This window comes from Centrocercus urophasianus, unplaced genomic scaffold (genome assembly GCF_019232065.1).
Source record: "Centrocercus urophasianus isolate 14NV4802_14NV808 unplaced genomic scaffold, USGS_Curo_1.0 seq_10, whole genome shotgun sequence".
NCBI classification, from domain to species: Eukaryota; Metazoa; Chordata; class Aves; order Galliformes; family Phasianidae; genus Centrocercus; species Centrocercus urophasianus.
In genome coordinates this window covers 28,565,299-28,586,193 of record NW_024884142.1, presented here as the reverse complement: position 1 = coordinate 28,586,193, position 20,895 = coordinate 28,565,299, and the positions used below count along the sequence as shown (strand labels likewise).

The window sequence follows — 20,895 nt, the reverse complement described above, 5'->3', positions numbered from 1 at the left end:
CGTGCAGGAACTCCAACACCTTGAAAGCCAACACTGACTCTGAACAAGTGCCTACTTATTCCAAGGTATTCACTGCACTTTTGTTGGTCCGTTTTTTGTATTTGTCATCTTGACAAACCAAACCAGTTTTGACAACAGCCCTGAAATAGAAAAAACAAACAAAAAACAAACAAACAAACAAAAAAAAAAAACAACACCAAAAACACACATTTAAGTAGGTTTACATAAATTGCTCTGAATCATTCCCTTCCCATCCGCAGTCGCTGTAACTGCTTTGAAAGGTACTTCCACCCAGCCTTCAAAAGCTTGCTTGTCTCTCTTTACTGGCAATATAAATATTAAACTACACAGAACCTTGAAATAGTTTAGCCCAGGTCATTTTTGTCACCAATAATAGCATATTTTGATGAAGTAACACATAAAACACATTGTATGTTATCCACTTACCAGTGAAGAATTATAAAGATTATGACAAAGATCACACCAATGGTCACAATGACTGCAGTAACCACGCAAAAGACCAGAATGGCACTTGCCCTTCTTCTCCTTGATTGTCCTTTTTCTTTTCCCTTTGGTTGTTTTGTTTTCAGTTCTGAAGAAAAGAAATATATAGTTATTACCATGTTCAAATTTTCAAATTTGATGGAAAGAATCAAGCATTTAATACGAACAACAATGAGAAGGAACGCTACTTCATTCTTTCATCTTGAGGTCTTTCATGACCTCCATGCCTTTACAAAGTCAGAATAGTAATATTCTATGCCTTTTTTGCAAAGGCAGATCTAACCAAGGTATTTGGAATGGGATGCAGGAGAAGACAGAGAGGGGATCTTTATTAGCACTTGTAAATAGCAAAGGGGTGGGAGTCAAGTTGGTGGGGCCAGGCTCTTTTCAGTGGTGCTCATCATCAGGACAAGGAGCAGTAGGCACAAACTGTAACACAAGAAGTTCCATACAAGCATGAGGAAAAACTGCTTTAACTCTGAGGATGACAGAGTACTGGAACAGGCTGCCTAAAATGGAACCTGCTATAGCAGAGAGCTGGATCAGACAATTAGATGATTCTTTATCTGGAGAAGAGGAGGCTTAGGGGAAACCTTACGCTCTCTACAACTACCTGAAGGGAGGTTGTGGTGAGATGGGCGTCAGCCTTCTCTCCCAACTAGTGATAAGACCAGAGGGAATGACCTCAAGTTGTGCCAGGGGAGATTCAGGTTGGACATTAGGAAAAGCTTCTTCTTTGGAAGAGTGATCAGGGACTGGAATGGGCTGCCCAGAGAGGCGATGGAGTCATCATACCTGGAGGTGTTCAAGAAATGATGTTTAGATGTACTGAGGAACATGGTTCAGTGGGAAATATTGGTGATAGGTAGAATGTTGGACTGGCTGATCTGGGACGTCTTTTCCAACCTTGGTGATTCTATGATTCTATGAACTCTAGAGGTCTCTTCCAACCCCTATGATTCTGTGTTTCTGTGATCTCACTTAAGGTAGCTTACTATGCAGATATCTGAGATAGCTGTCTTAAGTTTTGTCTATAGCCTTTGGAGAGGAACTGGCACTTCCAAGCTACTCTCTGCTGACCTGGTTTAGAAATCTAAGACAAGGTGAAATATTTCATAATTCATCAGTAACATAATACTAACTGTAGAGAGGCCTGGATGAACAGCTCAGATGCAAGTATCTACAGCCAGTTGGAAGAATTCCACTCTTTCCACTTACTTGAAGTCCAAGCAGATCCACTGTTTTACATGCCAGACAGAAAGATCAGATAATGGAAAGCCATATTTTGGCAGGAAATAACTACTCAAAACATTGAGAGCACACAATGGGACTGAACTGCACACATACACACAAGTTAATAATCTCAGTGACAGTCATAGCAGGACAGCTGTCAGAATACTACCTATAGCCACGTAAAATAGCAGGATTACAGTTCCTAAACACTAAAATGAAAATATTAAAAAGAGAAAAACATATCTATTTTGGTGTGTGTTAAGAATAACTGGAAAGGAATTGTTTCGCGTGGCCCAGAAACAAATATCAAGGAACAGCTCCATAAAGATGAGAAGTGAAAAATGTAGAAAGGACTTCAAATAAAGAATATATTCTGTAGTTCATACTGTTCAGCCTTGAAATACTTCTAAGGAAATTGAGGTCCCTACCACTGGTTTAGCTTTTAATCTCAGACAAGAGATAACTTTTGCAAGATGATTCTGACAAACAACTTAGGAAAAGTGGAAATTACTGAAGATGATCAACCAATTGCCTCCATCTATTTTTTGACCCTGGAAATCAAACCTGGTCACCTTGTTCTGAAATTTAATTGAACTTATTAGTTCAGCCACATTCAGCCAAATCAATGAACACATCTTTCCAGATTTCTCCAGCTTTGTTAACAGTAGACAGGCAACTTTAATTTTTCTTTTATTTTCTCTGAGTGTCTAAAACTATAATGTGATATCTCATTGCTCATTGCTATGCAGAATTATTCAAACTGGCATGTATTCTCTGTTAGCAGAATGACTGCAGGAAAACCATTTCTATTTCTACTGCATTTCTATGTCTGTACAAGGTCTTCTGTTGCTGTCATCACTGTAGTATCTAAACAGCTCTTTCATCACATCATTTGAGTTCATTTCATTCTCCTGCTTCACAGAATCTTTTGGCATTCATAAACCACAGCTCATCTATAGGATTCTCCTGATCTTTCTGTGAGATACAAGATGGGGAGAATGGTGAACAAGCTGTGAATATCATACATAGTATGACTGAATAACGACTTTTCAGACAATACAGAGTTAATTGCTTTCAGACTAATTTGCTTCACTGACTGAACTGTCTTTCCAGAATTAGAAACCTATGTGGGGAACAGACATCAGTGAAAATTATCTTTGATTTGCAATTTCATTAATGTAATATATTTTTCTCCTTGACAAGATGTGAATTTAGACATCTAAGAATACCTCTTTTTACAGTCCGTTACAGGAACCTCCTAAAGAGAAAAGCAAGCTTTCCGTTATCCACTGCTGATCTATTCAAGTTTTCTTCCTAGGCAGGAAGTTCTTCTGGTCGTCAAGATCTAAAACCGCCCTAGAGACAACCTGATAATACAAAGGGATTTCCATACAAGTACACTCACATTTAAAACGCAAGCAGGAAACAGACAGAAAAGCAACTTCCCAAGAAGCTGTTTTATGATGAGCAAAAATTTTCACATCAGGAGCAGTATTAAACCCCTGATCATACGTGTCAAGTCCAGGCAACATTCCCAATTAGGCAGTGAGAATGTTGCTGCTGCCAGAATGTGCCTTAAAGCTTACAGTAAAGGTTGCAAAGATATATTTACACAAGCTTAAAAAAAAAAAAAAAAAAAAAAAAATCCACTTAACTTAGCGAGAGTAGAAAGAACAATTCTTTTTTAAAACATGAAGTTTAGTTCAATGACATTCAGCTTGGAGTTTACAGCTCTCTGAAAGTCTGCAGACTACTTTGTTATAAAGAATGATGAAGAAAAGTGCTATTGTAAATATTGCATTTATTTCACCATTACACTGTAATGAAATTCCTAAAGTTGTAAGCACCATCACTGGAAATTTTCTAGGGTTCTACAGACCAAAAATAAATTTATAATGTACCTGCTAGTCTCAAGCAGATTCATAGAATCATACAATGTCCTGGATTGAAAAGGACCAAACTGATCATCTAGTTTCAACCCCCCTGCTATGTGCAGGGTCACCAACCACCAGACCAGGCTGCCCAGAGCCACATCCAGCCTGGCCTTGAATGCCTCCAGGGATGGGGCATCCACAACCTCCTTGGGCAACCTGTTCCAGTGCATCACCACCCTCTGTGTGAAAAACTTCCTCCTAATATCCAACCTCCCCTGTCTCAGTTTAAAACCATTCCCCCTTGTCCTATCACTATCCACCCTTGTAAACAGTCATTCCCCCTCCTGTTCATATGCTCCCTTCAAGTACTGGAAGGCCACAATGAGGTCTCCCTGGATCCTTCTCCAAGTTAAACAAGCCCAGTTCCCTCAACCTTTCCTCATAGGAGAGGTGCTCCAGCCCTCTGTTCATCTTAGTGGTCCTCCTTTGGACTCATTCCAAAAGCTCTGTGTCTTTCCTGTACTGGGGGCCCCAAGCCTGGACACAGCACTGCAGATGGGGCCTCACAAGAGCCGAGTAGAGGGGGACAATCACCTCCCTCTCCCTGCTGGCCACCCCCTTTTTAATGCAGCCCAGAACACAGTTGGTCTTTCGGGCACCAAGCACACACTGCTGGCTCATGTCCAGCTTCTTGCCCACCAGGACCCCCAAGTCCTTCTCTGCAGGGCTGCTCTCAAGGAGATCTTTCTCCAGTTTGTATGAATACCTGGGATTGCCCTGACCCAAGTGCAGTACCTTGCACTTGGCCCTGTTGAGCCTCATTAGGTTTTCATGGGCCCACTTCTCCAGCCTGCCCAGGTCCCTCTGGATGGTTTCCCTCCCTTCCAATGTATCGACTGCATCACTCAGCATGTTGTCATCCACAAACTTGCTGAGAGTGCATTTGATGCCATCATCTATGTCACTGATGAAGATGCTCAAGAGCACCAGTCCCAAGACTGACCCTTGGTGGACACCGCTTGTGACCAGCCTCCACCCTGACACAGAACCATTGATCACAACCCTTTGGCTGCAACCAGCCAGCCAATTCCTAATCCATCAAACAGTCAGATTTGTCTTCTGCTACTGCATTTTTCAGAATTTTCCAGCCCATGGAAAGTTTGTGATTTTCAATATACCTGTTGGTTACCTATATTTACAATGATTGAAAAAGGAATGTAGTTAAATGAAATGCAAGGGTGCTGCACGTAAATTGTAGGCAGTAAAAGTAGATATCAACTATAAAGATGAATGTCTTTCCAGCAGGCTAGGTTGAGGGGGAAAAAAAAGGAAACGTGTAAGCAGTGGAAGTGGGGATGAGAGGCTTGGGAAGAAAATAAGGATGCTCCCTGTATGTGCAGGACTGGGATCAGGAAAGCCAAAGTGCAGATGGAATTGGCTTGGGAAAAAAATAAGGATGCTGTCTAGGTGTGCAAGGATGGGATCAGGAAAGCCAAGGTGCAGATGGAACTGAACTTGGAGAACAATGTAAAAAACAAGAAGGGATTCTTAAGATACACTGTGCAGAACAGACATGCAAATGAGTGTGTTCTCCCTCTGATAAATAGAAGGGGAGAGGTGGCCTCCTCAGACATGGAGAGGGCTGAGGTACTCAGTGAGTTCTTTGCCTCATCTTCACAGTCAGTCAGACTTCTTTTGGTTCTCATACCCTTGAGATTCTAAGCAGGGAACAGGGGAGTAAATCTATGATAATGATCTATGATAATGTTGACTGCACAGCAATGCTCCTTCTATAAGCAGATGCTCAAGCAATTGTTCATATGGTCCAGCAGCCAACAGGAGTTCTTTCCACCAGTTTCCAGATCCAGAAAGTATGTATCAGTTTGGCAGAGGGCAATGAGATTCTCTGTCTCACACACTGTTCTTTCCTTTAATACGACAGTGATGCACAGGTGGGTCGTTATTTTGTTTTTTTCATTCTTTTTCAAATTGTTTCTAAGACTTATCCTATGTCTTAAAAATGCATGGGTATATGCAAACATGAGAACAGGATAGTACACACATACATGCAGGAGATCCATGTTGCTACATTTTGTGCTGGGATCATGCATTCCTTTTCTGTGCAAATACAAGGACAACACGGTAATGCTGATGACAAGCTTGTGCAGTGACCCATTACAGAGATGTGAATTCTGCCCTTAAAAGAAGCTCTGGAACTGAAGTCATCAGCAAGAAACAAGCCGTAGAGAAGTGGGAGCTGTAAAGGCCTCTGAGACACAAAACACTATTGCTTCCATTTTCTCCACAGAAGAGGCACTATGCACACAGCCCAACTTGCTCTTCCACCCATGAAAAGCATGGAGCTGGGGCATAGCTGGGATCTCAGGAGGCTGACACTATTCACAGAGCATGGTGATGAGGATCGTTCCCTGCTCTCACACTCCTCCCTTGCAAAGTCCTCCCTCCTCACAGCACTATTATTAGTAATTTTGAACAAACTGTCTTCAAGTCCCTAAGTCTTCAAAAAACACCCAACAACATAATGGGTGGGAGTGTGAAACAAGACCCTCTACTGTACTTCAGTGTAGTGATTTAGTAAGAAGGACAAAGAGAAATGTCAGCTATTAAAAGTTGAGATTTTCCTTGGAGAGATCTCAACAATTTTTGATGATAAAGTACTTCTTTGTTACGTTTCTCCTGCTATAAAAGACAAAGAGACATTAGACTGAATAGTTTTGAAAATAAAACAAACAATCAAAAAAATCCAAAAACAAGAAGACAAATTACTAAAAAACCACTCACTCATACAAAAAGGTCATTGCCATTGTTCAACAAAAGGTCACTGAGAAGCATAGTGATCAGTGGTAAAGGACACATGGAAGTTCTTTGTGCATAGCATTAAAATCAACTCATACAGTGTTTAGCCACATACCACATATAGCCAAATTCATGTAAGGCCTTACTAGTCCTTTTGCAGCATGCTCTCCCATCCTCCCACCTCACGTGTGAAAATCTGAACTAAAGCGTCACAGCACATATTTTCAAATGTTGTCTTTGATATCAGGTTCATAGATCTGGCCACTGTTTTTCACACAGGTAAAACAGAACTGGAGAAAGGATGAGATCAGAACAAATACATTTGCCCTTTATTGGCTGTCTTGTTGACCACTTCAAGATTTTCTCTCTAGAAAAGTGTCGAGATAAAGTGACTGCTGCTAAGCAAGCTCAACTCTGCTTCCTTAGCTCCATTCTGCAGTTCTGGCACTATCACGAAGAAATTTATCACTTTGGCATAGCACAGGGAGGGATATAGATGACGAGAAAGATGAAATACAAACTAAAGTTTGTGCATGAGTGACCTCAGATGCCTCTTGGTTGGACAAAAAAAAAGTCATTTAGGAAGTAATACACAGGACATCAAGCTCAGAATGGGAGGGGGTACTCAAGACAACGGAGCAGAGATTATCTCGCAGCCCATGGGAGACTAAACTGGAGGGGATCTCCATGCTGCAGTCTGTGAAGAAACCCATGCTGGAGCATGCAGGCGTTCCCTGAAGGAAATATGATCCACATAGGATCGCATGATCCCATGCTGAACCAGGTTTATCCTGAGGACCGTGCCCCTTAGAGAACTCATTAAAACTCAGAAAAGCATTAAGAGAAAAGCCTGACTAGAGCCTCCCATTCCTCACCCACCTGCATTGTTTGAGGAGGTGGAGTAGAACAGTTAGGAATGGAAGAGTGAAGTTGAGCCTGGGAAAAAGGAAGCAGGAGGAAAGGTCTCATAGTTTTTGTCTTTGTTCCTCACCAACCAACCCTATTATAACTGGCAGTACATTAAATGAATTTTCCCCAAGCAGAGTCTGTTTTGCCTGTGACAATAACTGTAAGTGATCTCTCTGTCCTTATCTTGACCCATGAGTTTTTCATTTTATTTTCTTCCTCCTGTTCAGTTGAGAAGGGGGAGTGGGAGAGCAGCTCAGCAGGGTCTGGCAGCCATCCAAGGGCAGCCCATCACACCTGTCCATCTTACAATGACTAGAAATCTTTTGGACTAGTTTTTGATGCTATGCAGGGGAAAAAAGTCTTATATGTGAAAAATGAGATTTTTGTCTTATTTCTGATGCTGACGTCATGATTCTACCTCTCTTTACATCACAGAATCACAGAATCACAGAATCATAGAATTGTAGGGGTTGGAAGGGACCTCCAGAGATCATCGAGTCCAACCCCCCTGCCAAAGCAGGTTCCCTACAGCAGGTCGCACAGGTCGGCATCCAGGCAGGTCTTGAACATCTCCAGAGAAGGAGACTCCACCACCTCCCTGGGCAGCCTGTTCCAGTTCTCCGTCACCCTCACTGTAAAGAAGTTCTTGCGCACATTTGTGCGGAACTTCCTATGCTGCAGTTTCCAGCCATTTCCCCTCGTCCTGTCTCCACTCACCATTGAAAACAGTCTGGCCTCGCCATTCTGCCCCCTACACCTTAGATATTTATAGACCTGGATCAGGTCCCCTCTCAGTCTCCTTTTCTCAAGGCTGAACATACCCAGTTCACTCAGCCTTTCCTCGTAGGAGAGATGCTCCAGGCCCTTCACCATCTTCGTGGCCCTCCGCTGGACTCTTTCCAAGAGATCCTTGTCTTTTTTGTACTGGGGAGCCCAGAACTGGACACAGTACTCCAGATGAGGTCTTACCAGGGCAGAGTAGAGGGGGAGGATCACCTCCTTCGACCTGCTGGACACGCTCTTTTTAATGCACCCCAGTAAGCCATTGGCCTTTTTGGCCACAAGGGCACACTGCTGGCTCATGGCCAACCTGTCATCCACCAGGACACCCAGGTCCCTCTCCGCAGAGCTCCCCTCCAGCAGGTCATCCCCCAACCTGTATTGGTGCATGGAATTATTCCTCCCCAGATGCAAGACTCTACACTTGCTTTTGTTAAACCTCATCCGGTTTTTTTCTGCCCAGCTCTCCAGCCTATCCAGGTCTTGCTGAATGGCAACACAGCCTTCAGGCGTGTCAGCCAATCCTCCCAACTTCGTATCATCAGCAAACTTGCTGAGGGTGGCCACTATCCCCTCATCAAGGTCATTGATGAAGATGTTGAACATGACCAGACCCAGTACAGACCCCTGAGGAACACCACTGCTTACAGGTCTCCAACCGGACTCTGCACCACCAACAACGACCCTCTGTGCTCTGCCAGTCAGCCAGTTCTCAACCCACCTCACTGTCCACTCATCTATCCCACATTTCTTCAGCTTTGTTATAAGGATGTTGTGGGGGACGCTATCAAATGCCTTGCTGAAATCAAGGTAGACTACATCCACTGCTTTCCCCCTATCCACCCAGCCAGAGACAACATCATAGAAGGCTACCAGGTTGGTCAAGCACGACCTCCCCCTTGTGAACCCGTGCTGACTACTCCTGATAACCTCCTCTTCTTCCAGTTGTCTGGAGATGACATCCAATACAAGCTGTTCCATCACCTTTCCAGGGACAGAGGTGAGGCTGACTGGCCTATAACTGCCTGGGTCTTCCTTCTTGATACATCTCATCTTAGAAATCAGATAATGGAACAGAAAAAGGTGTTCTTTTAACTGTAAGACTGGAGTAAATAGACAAACCACCTCACTTAAATTAAGTCCCAAATTCCCCAGCCCTCATTTCAAAAGATCTTTTAATTAGAAACTGGAAAAGACAGCATTGTTATGTGGGAAGAAACACTATCCATTTCCAAGCCTGGAACACAGCAAGCTACGCTCTTAGAGAGCAGAGCATCTCTGCAAAACAGAAGACAACAGCTATGAAAATCTAAAACCAAGCACATGGAATTTTGCCACATGCATTGATGCTGCCAGAATGATCTTTGTAACATCCTGCTGATCATACTGGAAAACTAAATGCAGTATCCTGATCTTACTAGATGTGTGACCATCCAAAGAGCATCTTGCTCCCCATTGTTAGATGGGGCAAGTTAGAGACCACCTCACAAGGCTGAATGTGTACAAGCCTATTAGACCAGATGACACGTATCACAGGGTCCTGAAGGAACTGGATATTGTGGTAGCAAAGCTAATCTCCATATTTGAAGAGTCATGGCTGTCAGGTATAGGTGATTTGAAAAAGGGAAATGTCACTCCCACTTTCAAGAAAAGGTGAAAGGAAGACCTGGGAAACTACAGACTGGTGAACCTCAACTCTGTGCCTGGGAAGATCCGCAGATCCACCCTGAAGAGATGTTAAAGCTGAGGAGGTGATCTGAGACAGCCAACACAGCTTCACCAAGGGCAGATTGTGCCTGACCAATTTCATGGCCTTCTGTGATAGAGTCATAGCATCAGTGAACAAAGAAAGAGCAACTGCTGTTGCCTACTTGGACTTGCATAAGTCCTTTGACACGGTCCCACTCCACATCCTTATCTCTAAATTGGAGAGATATGGTTATGAAGGCTGGACTATTTGGTGGATGAATAATTGCTTAGATGACTGCTGCCAGAGATCTCTATTTCCAGTTGTAGACCAGTCATGAGTGGAGTCTCCCAGTGGTCCCTCTTGGGGCCAGTGCTCCTCAACACCTTTATCAATTACATAGACCGTAGGATGCAGGGTACTCTCAGTAAGTTTGCTGACGGCACCAAGCTTAGTGGTGCAGTTGACAAAACAGATGGAAGGGATGCCATCTAGAGGGATCCAGATAGGCTTGAAAAGTGGGCCCACATCAATCTAATGAGATTCAAAAAGGCCAAAGTCAAGGTGTTGCACCTGGGTCAGGGTAATCCCAGATATTGCGGAGAAGAACTTATTGAGCACAACCCTGCACAGAAGGACTGGAGGGTTTTGGGGTACAAAAAGCTGGACATGAGCCAGTAGTGTGCTCTTGCAGCCTGGAAGGCCAACAGTATCCTGGGCTGCATCAAAAGAGGAGCAGCTATCAGAGCAAGGGAGGTGATTGTCCACCTCTGTTCTGCCCTTGTGAGGATCCATCTTGAGTAGTGCGTCCAAGCCAGAGCTCCCAGTACAGGAAGGGTGCAGAGTTGTTGGAGCTGGTCCAGAGGAGGGCCACAAAGATGATCAGAGGGCTGAAGCACCCCTCCTATGAAGAAAGTTTGAGGGAATTTGGCTTGGAGAAGTTTCTGGGGAAACCTCACTGTGGTCTTCCACTGATAAAATGGAGCTCATAGGTAGGATTGAGACTGACTTTTTACATGGTCAGAGTGGGAATGGTTTTAAACTAAAGGAGGGGAGAGTTAGGTTAGATGTTAGGAAGAATTTTTTTTCTCAGAGGGTGGTGAGGAACTGACACAAGTTGTCCAGAGAAGCTGCGGATGCTCCATCCCTGGTGGAGGCATACAAGGCCAGATGGATGGGGCTCTGGGCAGGCTGGCAACCCTGCCCATAGCAGGGAGGTTGGAAATAAATGATCTTAAATGTCCCTTCCATCCTGAGCCATTTTTTGATTCTGTGCTACAGACATCAATACCAGATATGTTGAAAGTCTTGGTACTTTCTCAGTCCAGCTTCCACTGATAAATTCTTCTATATACCTAATTAAGAGCTAATAATATCTGAAATCCAAGCAATGGCAGTAAAAACTAAAGCCCAGAAACTCCTCTGGATATCTACATAACAAAGCTAAAGGAAGCCAGTCTGGCTCTAGACAGAACAATTAACCTTTTTAACTACTTAATCAATGTTAGCTCTTCTTCAGATTTCAGTCTACTCATAAATATTTTCTGAGCCAACAGACTCAATACTTCTAAGAAGTTTTCAATGGATGTATCTGTTAGGTGGGTTTCATCTGACCACTTTTCACCACAACTTAACCAGAGTTTAAATACAAACATGTAGTCCTATTGATGACTCACCAACTCAAATCAATGGGACTATCTGAATGTTTAAGCCAAAAACAGGTTATGTGCTCAGCTAATTCAGGTCTCAAAAAGGAAACTTTTTTTACAAAAAGAAATGCAGAAACAAAACACTGCAGAAGTTAAAAATAAAAAATAAAAAAAGAAAGAAAGAAATAGATGTAACCAAAGATTTGGGTGTTTTGTGACTGCCAGATGGATTTAGAAAATAAAATCCTCATTCATGTACAATGGAAGAAAAAACCTCAAGAGAGATATATTTTACTGAAAGAAAAAAAAAAGGAAGATTAGGAGTGGAGGCAATAAACATGGAGGGGAGTAACATGGAGATAAGTCTCACAAATTATTTCTTTCTAGTCTGCCATGATTTTTTAGAAAAAAAAAAGACCTGAACCTATATTATTTCAGGGAAAAAAAAAATTGCACAGGGAACTTTCATCCTTGCTCCGATTACAAAAGCTGGAGTTTTGACGTGGCTACTCCCATGATTTGAGAAAATCAGTACACTGTCACCTTTCCTTATGGCGTCAGCAAAAATCTAGGTAGCATAGCAGGAGAGAAAGATGTTATGGGGAACTGTCGTATGAAATATTCTTTTCAAAGTTAAACCTCCCTAAATCTATTGCGCATAAGCAAATTCCAGATGGCAGCTGAAAGAAAAATCTCAAAGGTTGTTTTACAGCTTCAGTACTGAAGTGGAAAGGAGACTTAACTGCAGAACTGTCTGATGTGCTGCTGGTTCTATGTAGCTCAAAGAGACGAGAAGTCTGTGTTAACCAACCTGGGTGCAGTAACAAATGAGTAGGTAACAGGAGAATCTCCTTATTTTAGCTTGAATTTTTACAAAGGCAAAGAAAATACTTCTTCCACAAGGAACCCCTTTGCACCCATCCTGTCATTTTCTCTTTTATGTCTCTTTCACTGGCCTGCATTTCGTGACAACCATTACCACACACAAGCCCCAGCCTATATATTACTGGTGACATGCAATCCTATGAAAATCAAATGCCACACAACAAACACAAGGCCATAACACTGGAAGACTGTAAATATCTTTACGAGCTTACCAGTTGTTGCTTTCACTGCATATTTTACAGAGGCAATTATACTTCCATTTTCTTGAGTTTCACACAGGTAAGTAACTGAGCGCGTAGCTCTGCGTACTACCACAACAGCTGAGTCATTGGGAAGAATGCTTGCTGGCTGTCCATATATAAAAGAAAAAAAAAATGGTTTGACTCTTTTTAAGCTCTGCAAAGCAGAGTCACATCATGTCAGATTCACAGAAAAGTGCTTGGTTTCTTCCAATAGTTTTCAACCAGTCAAAGGAAATTCTTCCCACCTCTTCAGCACCTCCTATGAGGACAACTGGGAAGTGCAATGTGACTGTGACTTGATAAGATGCATTCACTCATCAATCACAATGCCCAGCTTCTCTGAAGTAAGAAAGAAGAAACTTTAAAATTATTGTCTCCCCTACAAAAGGAGGAAATTGAAGTTGCATAAAAGTGCAACTTTTATATATATATATATATACTATATATTTTAACTTGCTCGTAACAAATCTGAGCTTGTTTGCGTTGTGACAGCAAAGGAAATAAGCAGCACAGATGCTTTAATATTTTGCATGGAGCATGCAATAAACACATCTTTTATGCAGCTTTTCTGCACAAAGTGGGGTTCAATTACTCACCTTGTCTGGAATTAACATCTTCCAAACATATTTAAATCGATTTTCAGGAGAGATATAAATACAAGTCATCATCACGCTTGTAGAGTTCTCAGAAATTGGTCTTCCCCCTACAGCAGGGATTTTTAATAGGTACATTATCAACTATATGAAACATCTCTGTATGGATCATAAAGCTCATAATTCTTCAAACCACAGAATGTTACTTGGAAATTATCCTTTCCCTTAAAATTACTTCAAATATTTTTTTGCTTAGTGCAATATCCGGAACTAAGCACATGGAAGAAAAAGAGTGTTTTACAGGGGCTTGAAACCAAATGCACATCAGTACAAAAATGAGATCGTAAATGCTACCAGATTGTTGAACAGGGTAACTGGAGGGTGGAATATAATAATTGCATTCCACTTCCATGACACTCACAACAAATAAGAATGCTTTACTTGAATTCACTTATTTGCTTTAGATTACTTCCACTCACATCCACAGTCCACTGGCCCACGGCATTCCTTCACACCAACAATACATTTTGCTTCATCCCCAGGGCATCCACTTGTTAACAGAACTTCTTGAATGCCAATCCCTTTGGGAAAAGAAAGAAAGAAAAAAAAATTATACTCTGTACTTCTTCATTTTCTCCATATTCTGTTCTTGCTTTTTTCTTTATTCTAGATGTTAATATGATGTATCTACCAAACACTAGGCAAAACAGATCTTCTCAGAGTGCCTGCTAAAGCTATCCCGTGTTGGCATCTAAGATTTCAAAGCAACATTTACATCTGTCAGACTCTGCACCATAGGGAGCCAGATCCTTAGAATCATCATTTTCCTGTGTGTCAGAAGAATTCAATATTAATTCAAAACTGTTCTTTCAGAAAAGGCATTTGAAATGAAGCTACTAATGTATGTTCTGCTAAACAGTTAATTCACTTTAAGTATCAAAGCATTCCGTCTCCTGGCCTTTACATGCTCAAATCAGATGGCACAGGAGAATACCACGCAGGCTGCCAACTCAGTCTGCCTCCAGTTTTGTGATTGCTGGAGTGTCTTCAACTCCCACCGAGGTCAGCAGAAACTGAAGGTACTAAACCCTCCTGGGACCGAGAAGCCTTAAGGTAACTACATCAAGTGATACAGGAATACCACTATTGCCTCCAGAATGAAGCTTCTAGGTGCTCAAAGCTGGTGGTCAGCAACACAGGGCTTCCTATGAGAAGCTGGTGAAAACAAATGTAGAACACCAGGATTCCAACTGCAACATGGTGATTCCCACTGAAGGCAAAAAATGGCAGCTAAGCTATCACAAATGTGTAAAGCTAAGGAAAATTCCTACACAGTGTTCAAGTAAGCAAAATATGTTCACTCTCTTCACCAAGGTTTCAATGGGAACATCTTCATTTTAACAATTATGAGCAAATTCAAAACAAGTGCTCTAATTGTTTTTGCCAAACTGTGTGTACACAGTTCACTGGAATGACATAGCTTGTGGGGGAGGCAGGAATAACATGAAGCCCAGTAAACAGAAAAAGGTTTTGCCATTTTTCCAGAAGCATTCTGTTTACTAACAGGCATGGGAAGAGGAGTGTTACCCCCACCTTGCAGTATAATAATACATGGGGAATTGGTTTGAAGATTGCGCGTATGATGCATATGCCTTCCTTAAATGTGTATTATATAAACCGATGGCTTTCAGAGACGTCATGCTACTCGTGAAACAGTACTTCAAGTGACAGAGGGAGACAACACCACTTACTGAAAATGACACAAAAAGAGGATCATCCTCCACTCCAGAGAATGTCTCATCTCATGGATGCGGAGACAGAGGTGTAAATGGCAGTGAACTGACACTTTTATTAAAGGCATTCCTCTTTCTTCAGGGCCATGTGGGTTTTTTTAGCTAACAAAAATAAGACAGGAAACCCATGAAAATCCAAAAGGATGGCTTGATAAAATCTGGGTGCTGGGCTAAATGTAATCACATTCATCAGAGAAAAATCTCACCATGTCTTATCTACTGCAATATTAAAATTGGGGAAGTATATCACACTCAAAGGGCTGACGAATAAAAAGCTCTTTTAATGAGATCTGCAAGTTCTCTTAGTACTCTTCTGCTGCTTCTTTCTGAATAGCTTTCTTTTTTCACTCCCATGTTTCCTTTCCTCACCCCTTTTTAGCAACTGCCAATGCTGATGAAATTAATCTACTGAGAGGCTCTAAAGAATGAAGGCTTAACTTCACCAAGTCATCCAAGTTACCTTAAAAGAAAACTGGCTTGGATGCAGTAAAAATAAATTACCCTCATGAAATTTACCTTGGAAAAATGTAAACTAATAGACTGGGGGAGGCAGGATGGATGACCCACAGAGAACTGAGTTCACAACAGAAAAACAGAGGCTGAGAGAAATCTAGAGGTAGTTGCCAAAAGAATTGGACCATGGAGAGACTGATACAGACTTGAGGCAGATATGATATAATTAATACGTGCATTAATTGTGCTTTAATGCCTCTGTAAACATGGATTATGAATAGGGAGAACAAGGGATCGAGCCATAGCATTACTTGGAAAAAAAAAGAAAGTGGAGTCTGTTTGGAAACCAATAAATATACAGGGCTAGATAGATGAATATAAGGAATAAGAAAGAACTGGAAATAGACAAAGAGTTTTAGAGTATTAATGGAAGAAATAATACAGTATCTTCCAGCCTTTCAACAGACAAACATGCAAGGAACTGAACTGCCCAGACTAGAATGAAGGCTACAAACATGGTTTGAAGAGCAGGCATGAGATGATGATCTTCTGTTGTTGCTTTCAGAGCTTTAGTTTCTTGATTCTTTAGTAAAATTATATACTTTCTAGCTTTAGAAGGGTTAAACATAAACTTCAAGGGACCAAAAAAACCTACTGAAATTTTCTGAAGATAAGCAATATTTGAGAGGTCTTCTAGAGGCACAGGACATAAAGAGCAGCTTCTTGTACCCTAAACATGTGTGCTCCCAAGCAAGTGAGATTATCAAGAGTACACACATGGTATGGGCACTCCAAATACATAATCAGCTTTGAAATTATAAGAAAAGGAAATTTTAAAGTATGTAGAGGCAAAAATAATATATTCTAAAACCATAACATCCTAATATCCAAAGTAGTTTTCCTGAGGTAACCAAGGCAGTTATATATATGAAAAAGTGACTGGAGAAATATGAAAGTTCACTCTAGAGAACATCAAAATGATGGAGGCAAAAACTCTTCTTTCCTTTTTCTGTGGTCTCATGAGAAGCAAAATTTGTTCAGAAAAAAAAAAATAAAAAATTAACAGCATTTCTGATTCAAGCCTGCTTCCTAAGAAGTATAATTACCACCTTGCAGCAGTTTCTATCACCACCCTAAACACAGAGATGTCTTCCTAAGGCTCAACTCATTTTTCCTCTCTCCCTTCCTACTCCAGAATGATACCTCTTCTCTCCATTGCACAATTTATAAATTGTATAAATGTGGAATACAGAACAGGCTACTGCAGGCAAGCAATTTTTTGGCAATATTGTATGTGGGAAGACATCTGTGAGAAGCATCAGAAGATCTTTCATCTTCTGAACATCTCACAGATGTTCACAAATAGCGAAAATTGTTACTTTGGTGAAAGCAGCTCATGTGCCAATAAACGTAGGGAACTGGTTTAAAATAGGAGCTTGCAGGCTGTGAATTTAATAAAACAACAGATCTGACCTAAACTTCTAATGACAATCAGCCTGATTGTTTTTGTTAATTATAGTTATTGGCAATTGAAATCAATGAGAGGTGAATGAGGGCATGCAAATTACAACTGCTAAACTGCTACAGTTAGCACTTTTTTTCCCCCCCAAAAGCAAATGACAATATGTTTTATTCATCTGCTTCGCTACTTACCACATGTAACTGTGCATTCTCCAAATTCTGGTTTTGTGGACTCAAGGGCATTCAGACCTGAACACAAAGCCTGAAGTTACATCTCCAATACAACGGAGGGGTGGAAACACACAAATACCAGCAAAATCATGCCTTTATTACTTTTCAGTTGAAATGAGAAATTTGCCAACATTTCTGCACCAGAAAAACAAGGCATTTATGAAATATAGTTCATAAAATCTAGTGTGAATAGCATTCATATTTAAACCTTAAGATGATTTGTTAAGAGGGAAAAATGTATTTTTCTTATGAAACAATTTATTTTAAATTAGCCTACTGAATGCTCAGGAAAATGCAGTGTATAATTTGCAGATTCTGTGCAAATTATAGGTCCTCCCTGAAAAGAGTTAAGAAAAATTTTCATTAAATTGTGTTCAGTCAACTCATTTCCTTGTTGGTTTTTTGGTCGTTTTCTTTTCTGTTTGTTTGTTTTTTGGTTGTTGTTGTGGTGGTGGGTTTTTTTTTTTTTTTTTTGGCTAACATAAGCCTTCCCACATGATTTTTTCCCCATCACTCTTCAAGGTCAGGTTTAGACAGCTAGCTCAAAGATGAGTCAACCAGGTACAGCAATTTAATTAGGTACTGGGCAATTTAATCACAGTGATTGGGTGCCTTCCATTTTTCATGCTACTTTAAGGTTACAGAATGGGTTTCACAGAACGTACAGAAGCAAAAGGTTCTTGTCTCCATCTGGAATTCAAATCTGGATTATGTGTTTTATTCCTAATAGCATGCAATTTGAATGTTTGTTTATAAGGATATTAAGATGCAGTGATTGTTCCATCAAGAAAATAAGTAAGTGATGCACCTTTGGAAATTAGTCATTAAATAAGCAATAGGTCTCTCTAGTTCTTCCAAATGCAGAGAGAACAGACAAGTCACTATGACTGTTTTTACAAGTCTACATTGCCAGTCCAGCCTACTCAGATTATTTTTTTCTGATAACAAATACTAATGTAAATTTGCTTTCACTGTCTCTCAGTTTTTTATATTCAAGATTTATGTTTACCAAGTGTTATTTCTGTGTACCAATGTAAGTTTATATATCACTTCTTGCTTTTAAATCTTTGGATAACATTTATATTTTCCACACACTGACTAAAACCTAAATTTCTCAGGTTGAAAGGCACAGTTTCATTTCTCTTGCAGTTGGTGGTATACAAATATATTTATTCCTCCACTGCAAAGAATTTACAGTACAGCAGCATGCTGAATTCTCCGCAATGATAAAATGATAGTGGACTCTTTTTTCCTAACATTACAAATGAGCCATCAAAATCTTATTCTTCTGTTATCTCTAACTGTCTCTATGGCTTTGACATTTATTTCAGCATATAAACTGTGCTCATCAGAACAGTCTTCTAGCTTACACACAACAATCCTGAAACAATAACTTAACTACTCAGTTGAATGCTAAAGTAAGACTCCAACCTTAGTCAAAGCATAAGATAATATAAATATACAAGACTTAAAATCATATAAAAATGGAGACAACCTGTAAAACAGCTTGGGTATCCTCAACTACTTTATCTAATGAGCTTTAAAAAATAATCACTTCTTTGGAAGACAGTTGCTATCTCAGACATCTTATCATACTTCTCTTAGCTTCTATAAAATTAATGGGACAGTAGCCATGGCAGGGGGTTGTATCTGAAAACAGAAGTTGTCATTTGCTGTCTAGACACAAAGTGAGGGGAAAAAAAAAAAAAGAAATCTTTTAAACAAGCAAAGACAGTAAACTTCAGGTATTACTATTAGAAGGCTGAAGGATTTTGCTACCAATGAAAGAAAATGTCTTCTGATTATAGAGGAAATACCAACCACAGTGTCATTTTGGAATGCTTCTGGCTCCAGGAGCACTGTAACATACAACCATTACTCTTCTGCCAGAGAATGAGAGTGATGAACTGATGGACAACAGCTCTAAATAAAAACAGATGCCATACTGTCTAAATAAAAACAGCCCGAGTAAACCTCTGCACATATCTAAGCATTAAAAGCTCATTGGTTCTAAATTAACAAGCCAGTCAGGAATCACTGATACTGATTTCTGATTCAATTTCCGATTGTATGGAATTTAAAAAACAACAGAAAGATCACGAAGGGAAACAGGATCAGAGTTGCTGATCATTTTCAGGAGTAGATGGTAGTTTTTATCTGAATATTATGAACCTTTCATTCCAGTGTTACAATGCAAAGTTTGTGCATCTTCCTTTTGATGTAAAATGAGCCAGAATTTCAAGAGAGCTCCCTGTAAGAAACTACCCATCTTTCCTCTTCTATGTCTGTTTCCAGTTGCATCAAGTTCAGATAAAAATATAACGTCAGCTCTGTACAGAGAATTATGGATATAGCTGCCATTAGCATTAATAGGAGTTATATATGTAAATCCCACACATGCTGAGATAAGAACGTGCTGAGGAACCGCATTTGCATTCCTGTCAGGGGGCTGCAATTAGCACCAGCACTGCAAAGGCAGCCTGTATTCCTCTCTGCATTTGGAAGCCTTGTAAAACCTATGTAGAACAGAAATCTTTGCCGTTAGACACCATCTTAATTACAAGCTGCATCACACAATACAAGCAAGATACTCTGATAAACGCTCCCAAAGCCCAGAGAAGCGGGCAACACCAGGTCGTGGCAGCGAGCCCTAGGGGAAGGAGCCCGCCCGGTTTGCTGCCCTCGCCAAGAGTTGGGGCTCGCTACTTATGGGGTCAGAGCGCGGTGAGCAGCACTGCTCTCTGCACAAGGTGCAGCGGAGGGCACGCAGCCCCGCCGGCCCCGCCTCACCCTGCTCCGCCGGCTCCGCCCGCTCACTCTCGGCCCCGGAGCCCGGCGGCTCCGCATCCAGCAGGGCAGTGAGCAGCGGCGGGAGGAGGAGGAGGAGAAGGAGAAGGGCCTCGCCACCCGCCCGCACTGCCATGGCCGCCCGCTCGCAGCCTCCTGAGGCGTCACAACGAGCCGCGCCCGGGAGCCCTGCCTTGCTCTGCCGGGCTCTTGGGAGCCGCCCGGGGCCGTCAGCTGCGAGGAACTGGAGCTGCTTGTGGCTGCTTGGCTCACCTGTCAGTCCTGACAGAAAAACTGCACGAGCTCAAGCCCCTGTTTCCTAATAAAATGTGCAGTAGACTTAATAGCACTCCATCGGGAGTGGCCCTGAAATAACGTTCTTCTCCAAAGTCCAGAAAACAAACAAATGAGCAAACAAACAAACAAACAGAAAAGCACAACTGTTTGGGTTTGAATCTTTGCGGCTGGCTTCTGTCACTTAAAATGCCATTTTAGGTTTTTCACGGTGCCTTTCTGGTGCACGGTGTCCAGTGTAACAGAGCCCTGTGCAGAGGGTCTGGACACAGCCAAGTAAAGCAGCCATGTGCCAAGGGGAGGGTGGTGATTAAAGTCTGCTGGGTGTGCAGAACAGTGAGATATGCTCAAGCCATGCTGACATCGAGCAGGCCAGGGTGGGTTGTGCAAGTGATGCTCCCACCTTGTGCATATGTCCTGGAATGGACTGCCCAGGGAGGTGGTGGAGTCACCGACCCTGGGGGTGTTCAAGGAAAGGCTGGATGTTGTGTTGAGGGACATGGTTTAGTGGGAGCTATTGGGAATAGGTGAACGGTTGGACTGGATGATCTTTTAGGTCTTTTCCAACCTTGGTGATTCTATGATTCTATGATTCTATAGAGCCTGTATTATGGTCTCTGGTGTTCCAAAAACACTGAGCTATTGGGGAGTGTCCCCTCAACTAGGACAACTTCCAGCAAGATTTCCCAGCAAAACAAAATGC

The 20,895-nt window shown here is 41.6% G+C and overlaps 1 protein-coding gene across 1 annotated transcript; it reads right to left on the bottom strand.

The window, feature by feature from the left end:
- Positions 1–55: 55 nt before the first annotated feature.
- On the bottom strand, positions 56–20,034 carry SPACA1 (sperm acrosome associated 1). Its single transcript, XM_042829646.1, has 7 exons — positions 19,902–20,034; positions 17,073–17,129; positions 13,653–13,754; positions 13,177–13,283; positions 12,551–12,686; positions 448–592; positions 56–140 (listed from the first exon to the last, which is right to left on the bottom strand). Exons 1-7 carry the CDS (start codon positions 20,032–20,034, stop codon positions 56–58), a joined length of 765 nt encoding a protein of 254 aa, XP_042685580.1.
- Positions 20,035–20,895: the final 861 nt, after the last annotated feature.